At 46.6% G+C, this 12943-nt stretch overlaps 1 protein-coding gene across 6 annotated transcripts in view; it reads right to left on the bottom strand.

Moving 5' to 3' along the window:
• RBPJ (recombination signal binding protein for immunoglobulin kappa J region) overlaps nt 1-12943 on the bottom strand; it is a 129465-nt gene that overhangs the window by 17641 nt on the left and 98881 nt on the right. For all 6 annotated transcript variants that reach the window (XM_068115930.2, XM_068115923.2, XM_068115940.2 and 3 more), the window contains 2 exons: nt 7616-7719; nt 7211-7508 (listed from right to left, as the gene is read on the bottom strand). In XM_068115930.2, the coding sequence (XP_067972031.2) occupies nt 7211-7508; nt 7616-7719 (402 nt within the window). The remainder of the gene's footprint in view (nt 1-7210; nt 7509-7615; nt 7720-12943) is intronic.

Genomic DNA, 12943 nt, shown 5'->3' with positions numbered 1-12943 from the left:
CACCACCAAACTGGAACCAGACAGACTAGACGGGAAGCGTACTAATACACCACCAGACAGACTAGATGCGAAATGTGCTAATACACCGCCAAACTGTAACCAGACAGACTAGCCGTGAAGCGTACTAATACACCGCCAAACTGGAACGAGCCAGACTAGACGCCAAGCGCACAAATACACCACCAGACAGACTACATGCGAAATGTGCTAATACACCACCAAACTGGAACCAGCCAGACTAGACGCCAAGCGCACAAATACACCGCCAAACTGGAACGAGCCAGACTAGACGGGAAGCGTACTAATACACCACCAAACTGGAACCAGACGGGAAGCGAATTAATACACCACCAGACTGGAACCAGACAGACTAGACGGGAAGCTTACTAATACACCACCAAACTGGAACCAGACAGACTAGACGGGAAGCTTACTAATACACCACCAGACTGGAACCAGATAGACTCGACGGGAAGCTTACTAATACACCACCAGACTGGAACCAGACAGACGAGACGGGAAGCTTAATAATACACCACCAGACAGACTAGACGGGAAGCGTACTAATACACCACCAAATTAGAACCAAACAGACTGGACGTGAAGCGTACGAATACACCACCCAACTGGAACCAGACAGACTAGACGCGAAGCTTACTAATACACCACCAGACTGGAACCAGATAGACTCGACGGGAAGCTTACTAATACACCACCAAACTGGAACCAGACTGACTAGACGCGAAGCGTACGAATACACCACCAGACTGGAACCAGACAGACTAGACAGGAAGCGTACTAATAGTAATACACCACCAAACTGGAACCAGACAGACTGGACAGGAAGCTTACTAATACACCACCAAACTGGAACCAGACAGACTAGACGGGAAGCTTACTAATACACCACCAAACTGGAACCAGACAGACTAGACGGGAAGCGTACTAATACACAACCAAACTGGAACCAGACAGACTAGACGGGAAGCGTACTAATACACCACCAAACTGGAACCAGACAGACTAGACGGGAAGCTTAATAATACACCACCAGACAGGAACCAGACAGACTAGACGGGAAGCGTACTAATACACCACCAAACAGGAACCAGACAGACTAGACAGGAAGCTTACTAATACACCACCAGACTGGAACCAGATAGACTAGACGGGAAGCGTACTAATACACCACCAAACTGGAACCAGACGGACTAGACGGGAAGCGTACTAATACACCACCAAACTGGAACCAGACAGACTAGACGGGAAGCTTAATAATACACCACCAGACAGGAACCAGACAGACTAGACGTGAAGCGTACTAATACACCACCAAACTGGAACCAGACGGACTAGACGGGAAGCGTACTAATACACCACCAAACTGGAACCAGACAGACTAGACGGGAAGCTTAATAATACACCACCAGACAGGAACCAGACAGACTAGACGGGAAGCGTACTAATACACCACCAAACTGGAACCAGACAGACGAGACGGTTAGCGTACTAATACACCACCAAACTGGAACCAGACAGACTTGACGGGAAGCGTACTAATACATTACCAAACTGGACCCAGACAGACTAGACGGGAAGTGTACTAATACATTACCAAACTGGAACCAGACAGACTAGACGGGAAGCGTACTAATACACCAACAAACTGGAACCAGACAGACTATACGGGAAGCGTACTAATACACCACCAAACTGGAACCAGACAGACTTGACGGGAAGCGTACTAATACATTACCAAACTGGAACCAGACAGACTAGACAGGAAGTGTACTAATACACCACCAAACTGGAACCAGACAGACTATACGGGCAGCGTACTAATACACCACCAAACTGGAACCAGACAGACTAGACGGGAAGCGTACTAATACACCACCAAACTGGAACCAGATAGACTCGACGGGAAGCGTACTAATACACCACCAAACTGGAACCAGACAGACGATGGGAAGCGTACTAATACACCACCAAACTGGAACCAGACAGACTCGACACGAAGCGCACTAATACACCACCAAACTGGAACCAGACTAGATGGGAAGCGTACTAATACACCACAAAATTGGAGCCAGACAGACTAGACGGGAAGCTTAATAATACACCACCAAACTAGAACCAGACCACGGAGTTATGAATAGAATCTATATATATATATTGTTATGGTTTTTAGAACCTTCACTTTGTAAAATAATAAGCCTTGTAAATAATTCCCTGTAAATATCTCCATCTTCCAAAGGTCAAAGGTCGCACCCTAGCTATTCCATATTGCAACACGTAGGGCACCATAGGAACTGCTTCAGTTATTTCATTAGTATGTGTTTCAGGTAAGGCTCTGTTTCCAATAGTTTGACTCTGTGTTGCATTAATCAAATAACCTAGGCCCCTTTTCAAATCCTGTTCATTTTGCGGCTTTACCCTCTCCAAATTGTATTGCGCGCCTTTGCCAGCAGCGTTCCCTGCATCGAGCCTTCGCTGCCGCAGCGCTCGCTCCAAACGCCATTAAACACGCGGTCAAGCTGGAGAAGAAGGGGGAGGAGTTATCGGAGCGAGGCGTAGCCCTGTTAAGGGCGGAGTCGGTGAGCCCTCGCGACCAACCAGGGCCGAGGCGAGCTTACCGGTGGGTGTGTCCTAAAAGCCCGTGGCTTGATACGCGAGCGCGTGATGAGAGAGAGAGAGAGAGATAGAGAGAGAGAGAGAGAGAGATAAAGAAAGAGAGAGAGATAAAGAAAGAGAGAGAGATAAAGAAAGAGAGACAGAGAGAGACAGAGAGAGACAGAGACAGAGACAGAGACAGAGACAGAGACAGAGAGAGAGAGAGAGAGGGAGGGAGAGAGAGAGAGAGAGAGAGAGAGAGAGAGAGAGAGAGAGAGAGAGAGAACGAGCCAGAGAGAGAAGAAAGGAGAGTGAGAGAGTCGGTCCGCTCGCGCCGACAATACCAACCGCGTATGTTTTTCCCTCCACTGCCTGCCGGGTTTCGCCGCGGAACCGAAGCGTGGACCGGAGTGGAGCGTGAACCGGGGCCAGAGCCAACATTGGCCCATCTGCTTGGACCTTCCTTCCTGCTATTCCCCTTTCGTGTAAGTCTATTTGTATTGTCCTGGGCGTGATATTTAAGAGTGTATAAGATTGCCCTGTGTCTGCTGCTTCTTCTTCTTCCCTTGTACACGCCCTTCTTTCGTTTCCTCTTCAGGCTATTGTACAGTATAGTAATAAATCATATTTGTTCTTCCTTACCCTCTGGTTTTTTCTCATCCGATCGCTTTCGTGATTTCCTCAATTGAGTACCGGTGGCACGATTTGGCCAATCGCTCAGAATCGGGTTAGTCTATAATTGCTAACGGCCTGAGTCGCAGCTCGCTTTGCTCGGCGTATCCATTAACGCTGCGGCTCGGGTGGATGTTATCTCCTCGCTTTACGGTTGGGTTAGTAAGCAGGTATTTGGAACTGCATTGACCAATCACCCTGGCTAATACCGACCGGAAGTGACGTGATAATTTCCAGGGCTGGGGGATCGGCCAGTTTAGAAGACAAGGGGATTAACCCCCCCTTGGTAAGGGGAGCGCCGACCCCCGGATCTGCAACAATTGGTGTCAGGAGTGGGATTGGGGACCCGAACCAAATTTTTTATATCTGGAAAAATTTGGTCAAAATTACGAGCGGCCAAAATCTTTTATTTAACATCCAAATTGAGTCGTGCCATGGATACTATACCCAAGGCGATCGGATGCCGGTGGGGGAAATAGAAGAGGAGCTAGAGGCAACTCAGGACCCCAGGGAAGAGGTGGGAGAGATGGAAGAGGAGGTTGAAGAGAGTGTAGTAGTGGGGGTTGCAGGCGCACAAAATGGCGGCACCTCGCACATGGCGGTGGAGGCCGAGCCCGCGGTGGCAGCTGGGGCCGCTGTGCAAATCGGGTTTGACCTTAGATTATTCCTGACCCAACTGGATGCAAAACTGGATAGAATAGGAGAGCAATGGGGAAACCAAATTGAGGGATTGAAAAAGAATATAGAAAAAATGGGAGAGGACATAGACCGCAGGTCGAGCGGGAAAGGTACATCGGTATGCGACGGGGTAGCGCGGCTTGAGAAGCGCGGGAAAAGCGAGCCAGAGTAAGGCACAGCCGGGTGGACCGGGATAGAAATCGCGACTCGGGGTGTGAAAAACCCGACGGCCGCCGAATTGGACAGGGCAAATTCATGTGCAGCGGCGGAAAAAGAAATTAAAGAATTAATTATCGTGGAAATTGGGATTAAGCAGACGCCGGACTTAGAAGAGCACTCGCGGGGTGAAGATATGAAATGCATGCAAAGTCCGTGCTCGCATCATGATGCCGTGCTTATCAGCCCTCTCAGAGCTGTCCCTCCACCTTCCCCTCTCCCCCAAGGTATATGCAGGGCGCATGCAATCCACCAACAACTCCCTTCTGGTAAAACTCCCCAAATCCAGAATTACTGCTCACCTCAACTAATTTTTCCTCTTTTATGCTGCCTGTTGAACCAACTTCCACATTGTCATTCTTCCCTCTAGGTCTTACAAGACATTTGTTCACCAACATCTCAGATCATCTCCCATCTAAAACTATGATCTTTTGTACAACCATTAAACCTCCTCCACCTCTCCCAAATTTTGCTTCTGTCTTCTTCTTGTCCACCCCTTGTGTTCTCCCCTCACCCCTTGTTTGTCTATCTCCATATACTTTCTCCATCAGTCTTGGTGTTGGCATTTCTCCCTTCTCTTTTTGCCTTTTCTTTTATGTTGCGCAATCATCTGTTCTGTGTTCTAGCTCTTTCATCAGCCTGTACTCTGTAAACAAACAAAAAAACTTTTTGAAGCCATTTTTACCATTTTACCTGTGTAATCTGTCACCCATGATTTTTTTGGCGTTTTAAAAGAAATTTTTAGCATTTCACTAGGCCGGAGGCACAGGCTTTGGCAGCAAACGCAATCAGGCCATAATGTCTCAGAACTTATGGGAGGAGGGTCACAGAGGGGTTGCTTCAACCACCCGACCGGTGCAGCATCCAATGATGAGGGGAGAGGGGAGGGATGTGGCACATCATTGGTGATGTACGAGCCCAACTACATGAAGGTGGCAACAATGAAGAAAGTGAGAGGAGACTCTCTGACCCGAACGCTGAAGACTGCATCTGGCCGAGACCTCCCGTGCAGGAGCCACGCCCACACGTAGCACGTCAGGATTGCTCAGCCGAATTTAGAATCACGACGTGCGACATATAATCGGCATAATGCCAGGCCGATTTGGTCTTTCAATCCATACGGTATCGCGGTATTTAAATACGAGATCTGGGGAGAAGACCCTGAAACAGCTGACATTTACAGTCTTGTTGAAACCACTCACTGGATTCGAACTGGGCAACCATAACAATAGTTTGTCATTGGATCTTAGTGTCCATTGGAATTTCACCGTTATTAAACAGCAAAATATTTGAGAAATTGACCTGAAAGGGATGAAGCATACTGTAGAACATTTCTAAGTTAGGAACATGTGAGGATGCCAATTGGCTTTACCAACACCAATGTGAACACATGTAAAATCCTCATTAGAGAAGAAATGAGACCAAACGAAATGAGCAGGCAGGCAGACAAGCGCTTCAGTTTTGTATTGTTGTGTTTTTTGTATTAAAACCTAGGCCCAGATGAGGGCACTAGTAGCACCCAAAGCATGAGAAAGCAACAGAATTGAGCCATGGAAAGGCAGAGGGATATGGGCTTTACACAATCACCCGCTAAGCCTGAAGCTCATCACCCTATCCCAAGATAGGTATAGTTAGGATTAGCGGTTTGGGTCAACGTTTGGGGCTTAGGATAATGGTGGTGACAAAAATGTCTGCTTAAGGCATGTGGGTGAGGCTGTGCGGCCCCTTGGAGCGCTTCCTTTGGGTGTAACTAGCTGCAATAGGCCTCAGTTGCAAAAAGACACAAAATTCTGTACACATCCTTTACAAAAAAAATGCACACAAAAAAGAAAAGTTATAAAATTCTCTAGAGGCATCTATATAAGGTGACAATTTGTTTTTAAGGAAATAAAAATGCAACGATTCTTTGTAACTTTTTTTTTATCAACACACGTGCCATTTTGATATTCAAATAAAAAACTTCTACTCTCTTCCACAATGCATTTCCACATTGGGCCTAAATTCCCCAAATATTCATCGTGGCTGCTTTCCACCCACTTACTTTTTTATGGGATTCTTCCAAACTTTCAAATAATTCAAAAGGAAGAAAAGTAAATTACAGATCCTGATAAATTGTGATGAAGAAATGAATAGAGAAGCTGGAAGAACTTCCACCACCCCTCATCTCCCATCCCATCCCCTCCAACATCCAATCATTCTTTCTTCACCAGCTTTGTGCTGCACAATTGGTCTTTAGATCAAGTGTGAGCAAGGCACAGGGGCTTAAATAACCAATTCCAAAAATACTTTTCTACTCCCCTTTCCTCAATGTTTCTCCAGATAACCCTCCACCCCAACATTTTCATTTTACCCACATAATTCCACATCTTATGCAAAAAACGGTCTCTTGCTTGCTATATTAAACATTTTCTGACGCTCCCCAGCATCATTTGACAACTTACATTTGACTCTATGCTTTGCATTCACAAAACGCATCACTATCCTTTCCCTCATACTCATCTCTGCATCTCACATCTATGTTCCCCATATTTGGCTAAATGACAAAGGCAGCTTTGCATGGCAGGCTGAGCTACACAGTCTCAAACAGTTACACAGACAACAATATTATAACAATAATATTATTATTAATATAACTATAACAAAAGCCCTTGCACTGGGCATGATGTGGCTGGCTTTGTATGCAAGGCAGGTATACAAGACAGACATATGGTTTGCTAACCGTATAGCAAAGGGCACTTGTAAATGCTTAGTCTGTCCTTAGATCATAGAAAAAAATTAAAAGCTCTCCTTCACTGTCTGTCTTCCTGTCTACCTAATAATTTTTAAGGTAAGATAAACAAAGGAAGACTCCAAGAAAAATGGGATGGGAACAGAGACGGAACAGGGAACAGAGACGGAACGGAGAACATTCATAAATGTTAACACAAGGCAGAAAAAGGCAAAACTGGCAGACAGTCAGAGGTAGAACAGAAAGACCTGGCATCAAACAAGAAAGACAAGGATGCAGACGTCATGAAGCTCCTGGAATCACCGTGGTCTGAAGCATAGTTGATGTGGGTGGAACTGTGGTCGAGTCTTCCAAGCTTCCAGAGATTCCGGCCTGGCCCATTCCACTAGAAGTTCCCCCGGCCCTCAAAATAGCCCCGGCAGCACTGCAGTGTGGTCGTGGCCCAGGTTCAGGGGTGTATGTGAATGTGAGGCTTGTGGAAAAGATGATTCCGTCAACCCTGACCAAAGTCACTGGTACCTGGACAGGCTGCCTCACCCAGCGCCAACCTTCTCTGAATGCAGAGATATCTGGCACCACACACAGCATGCTCTCCGCACACCTGCACCCACAAAATAAAGTGTTTATGCATGCGCTGTGGAATGCTTAGCACCTCTACACTACTGCATATGCATGCTTGATGCAAGCATATATATATATTTTATATACCGGTACATGGTCTCTGCCTCCACATCCCCAAACCAGACCCGCAAGTTGGGAGTGAAATTCTGTCCAGTGAGCTCCAGCATGGCTACATCTCCTCCCCCATTCAGCTGTAAAAATAAACACAAAAACGCAAAAGTTATATTTTAGACTAGCAAAAGTACCCAGCGTTGCCGGGTAACACCGAGTCACTTCCTGACGGGAATATGAAGAGAGAGGGAAAGAGAGGAGGGAGGGTGAGGGGAAGAGGAGAGGAGGGAGGGGGAGGGAAAGGGAGGAGGAGGAAATAAGGGAGGGGAGGGGGGAAGGAAGGGGGAGGGAGGGAATGGGAAGGGGGGAGGAGAGGGAGAGGGAGGAGGGGAGGGGAGGAGAAGGGGGAGGGGAAGGGAAAGGGAGTGGGGAAGTTGAGGGGAAGGGGGAGGGGATCAAGGGAAGGGAAGGGGGAGGGAATCGGGGGAAGGGGAGGGGAGCAAGGAGAAGGGTGGGAGCAAGGAAAAGGGTGGGAGCGAGGGGTGTATGGAAGGAGTGCGCATCACTTTATTAGGAGGGAAGTGCAAAGAGGGGACAGAGAGAGAGAGAGGGGTGGAGGTGGGGGGTAGAAAAGGTGAGGAGGAGAGGGGGAGTTAGCAAAGAGAGTGATATCCAATGAGAATCAGGGGTCACGCGCTTAAATGTTTTTTTTGTGGCCCGCTGGGTCACCGAAACAGGTTTTTTGATGGCCTGCCAACATTTTTGGTGGCCCGAACGTATCTTATTTGCTGGTGAATCAAACTTCATAAAAACCCAGAAACAAGTTCCGCTGTGATTGTCTTTTTTAAGCATAAAGAAAGAAAGAAGAAAAAGCAATAACAAACCCGAATATGGAGTTAAAAACCAATGACTGACTGACTGACTGATACGCACGCGCGCGCGCACACACACACACACACACACACACACACACACACACACACACACACACACACACACACACACACACACACACACACACACACACACACCAACATACCCCCGCACACACCAACACACAATAACACAATGTCACTGTGAAACATTTTACTGGTGTTTAAAACAATTTATATTCACATGATAAATTAAACACGTCAGCGTAAACACAAGCCGAATCGGCGACTGTGATCAGGCAAATACTATGACCCAAATCATGAAGACCCTGAAGACCCAGAAGACCCAAAAACACCCCGAAGACCCAAAACACCCCGAAGACCCAAAACACCCCGAGACCCAAAACACCCCGAGGACCCAAAACACCCCGAAGACCCAAAACACCCCGAAGACCCAAAACACCCCGAAGACCCAAAACACCCCGAAGACCCAAAACACCCCGAAGACCCAAAACACCCCGAAGACCCAAAACACCCCGAAGACCCAAAACACCCCGAAGACCCAAAACACCCCGAAGACCCAAAACACCCCGAAGACCCAAAACACCCCGAAGACCCAAAACACCCCGAAGACCCAAAACACCCCGAAGACCCAAAACACCCCGAAGACCCAAAACACCCCGAAGGCCCAAAACACCCCGAAGGCCCAAAACACCCCGAAGGCCCAAAACACCCAGAAGACCCAAAACACCCCGAAGACCCAAAACACCCCGAAGACCCAAAACACCCCGAAGACCCAAAACACCCCGAAGACCCAAAACACCCCGAAGACCCAAAACACCCCGAAGACCCAAAACACCCCGAAGACCCAAAACACCCCGAAGACCCAAAACACCCCGAAGACCCAAAACACCCCGAAGACCCAAAACACTGGGTCTTCAAAGGGTCAGCAAAGTCATGGAATCCATCATTGCTTCAGATATGAAATCTTTCCTCTTCTCCAATGGCTTGATCTCTGATCATCAATTTGGTTTCAGACCTGGTCACTCTACTCTGGACATGCTGCTTCTGCTTTCTCAACAATGGATGGAGGTCCTCAACGCCAAACAGGAAATTAGAGCTGTCTCCCTTGACATTTCACGTGCCTTCGATACGGTCTGGCACCCTGCTCTGCTCACCAAACTCTCCTCCTTTGGTATCCATGGAAATCTCCACGCATGGCTGGCGGACTTCCTCTCTGGTCGTAGTCAACGTGTGGCCCTGAATGGGTTTCTCTCATCTCCTCTTCCTGTTCAGGCTGGAGTTCCCCAAGTCAGTGTTCTGGGCCCTGTGCTTTTTCTGGTCTTCATCAATGATCTCTCTGACTCTCTTGAAAATCCTCTCTATCTCTTTGCTGACGACTCTACTCTCTGTCGCTCCATTCCTCATCCCTCAGATCGGCAGTCTGCAGCCTCCTCACTCTCTGCAGACCTGGACAAAATCACAGACTGGGCAAACAAATGGAACATGTCTTTCAATCCTGATAAATCTCACACTTACGATGTCTCTCCGAAAAGACCGACTGGAAAACCCTCCCATCCACTTTCTGAATAATCCTCTCCAAGAAGTTCTGTCACTCAAGCTTTTGGGTCTCACTATTTGCCATGATCTTTCCTGGGAAAACCACATTTCAAATCTGGCCTCCAAAGCCAGTCGCCGACTGGGCATCCTCCGTCGTGCGAAGTCCTTCCTTGGCACACCTGAGCTCCTCACCACATACAAGGCTTTCATCCACAGCTCTATGGAATACTGCTCTCCCCTCTGGTCTGGTGCTCCTGCCTCACACCTAGCCCGTCTTCACGCTGTTGAAACCAAAGCGTTCAGAATCATTGGAATCTCCCGCGATGAAGCTAACTCCAAGGGCCTTTCACTCACTCACCGCAGGCAGGTTGGTGGTCTTTCCGTCTTCTACCGACTCCTCTCTGGCCTTGCCCCCCCAACCCTCTCTGGGCTCTGTCCCCCTAATATTCCTACAGGTCGCACAAGATCTGCCTGCAACCCTCTTATGGTTAAACTGCCAAAATCAAGACTTTCTGCTCACCTTCACTCCTTCATTCCTCTTTTCTCCCGCCTCTGGAACAAACTCCCTCACTCTCTTCAATCCCACTCCACCCTCCAGGTCTTTAAAACAGCTGTTCACCACTATCTTTTATCCTCCCCCATCCAAAACCTTGATCTTTTCTACCCCCGCTAATTTCGGTCCCCTTGTGTTTTATACCTCTCCCCCCCCCCCCCCCTTCCCACGCCTCCTGCCCCCAAGCCCTCTCCCTCCCACACTTCTCCCTGCTCTCAAATGTTGTGGTTGTGTGCTTCCCCTTCTCTCCCCATCTTGTCTTCCGCTCCCTCTTTTTGTAATTTTTGTTTGTCTGGTTGATTTGTTTGTGAAATAAATGTTAGCTCTTTCACGAGCAAATTTTCGATTCAGTATACAAAAAAAAACCCAAAAAAAAAACCCACCCAGAAGACCCAAAACACCCCGAAGACCCAAAACACCCCGAAGACCCAAAACACACCGAAGACCCAAAACACACCGAAGACCCAAAACACCCCGAAGACCCCGAAGACCCAAAACACCCTGAATACCAAAAAGACCCTGAAGACCCAAAAGACCCTTAAGAACCAAAAGCCGCTGAAGACAATGAAGACCGAAAACATCCCAAAGACCCAAAATACCCTCAAAGGCCCAGAGGATCCAAAAGACCCTGAAGATCCAAATGGCCCTGAAGACCAAAACATCATGAAGACCAAAAATAACCAGAAGACACCGAAGACACCGAAATGGTCAAAGGTGCCAATCCCTTTGAAACTAAGTGCGCCGAGTCATGCTAGTATATTTAATTTTAAAGCAAAAACTATAGCACTTAGGTGGAATTTGTTTCCCAAGCCATTAACTAGACCTATTGGCCAAAGTATATTCCAATTTTCAGCTCGTTTCAATGTATAGCCCTTGAGATATGAGCACCAACACATTTTGGACGGACGGACGGACAGACACCAACGTGATTTCGAGGGCTTTCTAAATAAAACTCAAGAATGTGGAAACAGACGTTGCTGCAATTTGGAACACTAGGGCATGCCCGTACTATATATATGCCCGTACTATATATATATCTAAAATTATATCCCCCCCCTCTATTTACATGAAATGGTTTGGTCCATTCGCAACGCCAAAGCGAACGGCGAACGGCTTGCGAGTACGGTGACAATCCCCCCCCTCTATTTACATGAAATGGTTTGGTCCATTCGCAACGACCACAGAACCCCCCCCTCTATTTACATGAAATGGTTTGGTCCATTCGCAACGCCAAAGCGAACGGCGAACGGCTAAATCGCCATAGCTCGGTAACTACTTGTCCGATTAATTTCAAACCTTGAAAAGGCACATCCTCGGGTCCCCAGCAATATACCTGGCAAGTTTCAAGTATATCGGACCGGTAGTTGTCGAGAAACAGCGGTCACAGACAAACATACATACAAACATACAAACATACAAACATACACACAGAGATTACTGGAATTATAGATAGATATTACCTCAACGTACAAAGCATTTACTTCTGAAATTTGCAGCCAATTTCTTCCAGGAGAAGCCGAGAAACGTATTTTCAGTCCCCATGTTGAAGTTGCAGAAAGAGAAACGATCCCTAATAAAAAGGGAAGGGTGCTTTGCGCCTCCCTTTGATGTATATATTTATATATATATATATATATATATATATATATATATATATATATATATATATATATATATATATATATATATATATATATATATATATATATATATACATACATACATACATACATACATATATATATATATATATATATATATATATACATATATATATATACATACACACACACACACACACATACACACACACACACAGTCATGTGAAAAAGTAAGTACACCCCATGTAAAGTTTTGACTTTTTCAACATATTTCAACATACAGCTATTTGATCTTCATTTCAACAATATTGAAAGATAAAGGTGATATAATATAACAAATATCATAAAACATTAACATTTTGTAGTCCATTGTATAATTTAAATCAACATAAATGCAAATTTCACATGTGGAAAAAGTAAGTACACCCTTGGCTCGAAGAGGTGGTATTGCCCCCTTTGGCAGAAACAACCTCGAGTAGGCATTTCTTATAACTGTCTACCAGTCTCTGACATTGACTGGGAGAAATTTTTGCCCACTCCTCCATGCAGAATTCTTTCAGCTGTGCGATGTTTGAGGGGTTTCTTGCATGCATGGCTCGTTTCAAATCCCCCCACAACATATCGATGGGATTTAGATCCGGGCTTTGACTTGGCCATTCCAGAACCCTCCATTTCTTTATTTTCAGCCATTCCTTGGTGGATTTACTGGTATGTTTAGAGTCATTGTCATGTTGCAAGGTCCACCTTCGGTTGAGCTTCAACTTTCCGACAGATGGCC

The sequence above is a fragment of the Myxine glutinosa genome, chromosome 1, assembly GCF_964187855.1.
Source record: "Myxine glutinosa chromosome 1, kmMyxGlut1.1, whole genome shotgun sequence".
Lineage (NCBI taxonomy): Eukaryota > Metazoa > Chordata > Myxini > Myxiniformes > Myxinidae > Myxine > Myxine glutinosa.
This window is presented reverse-complemented; position numbering and strand designations above follow the sequence as displayed.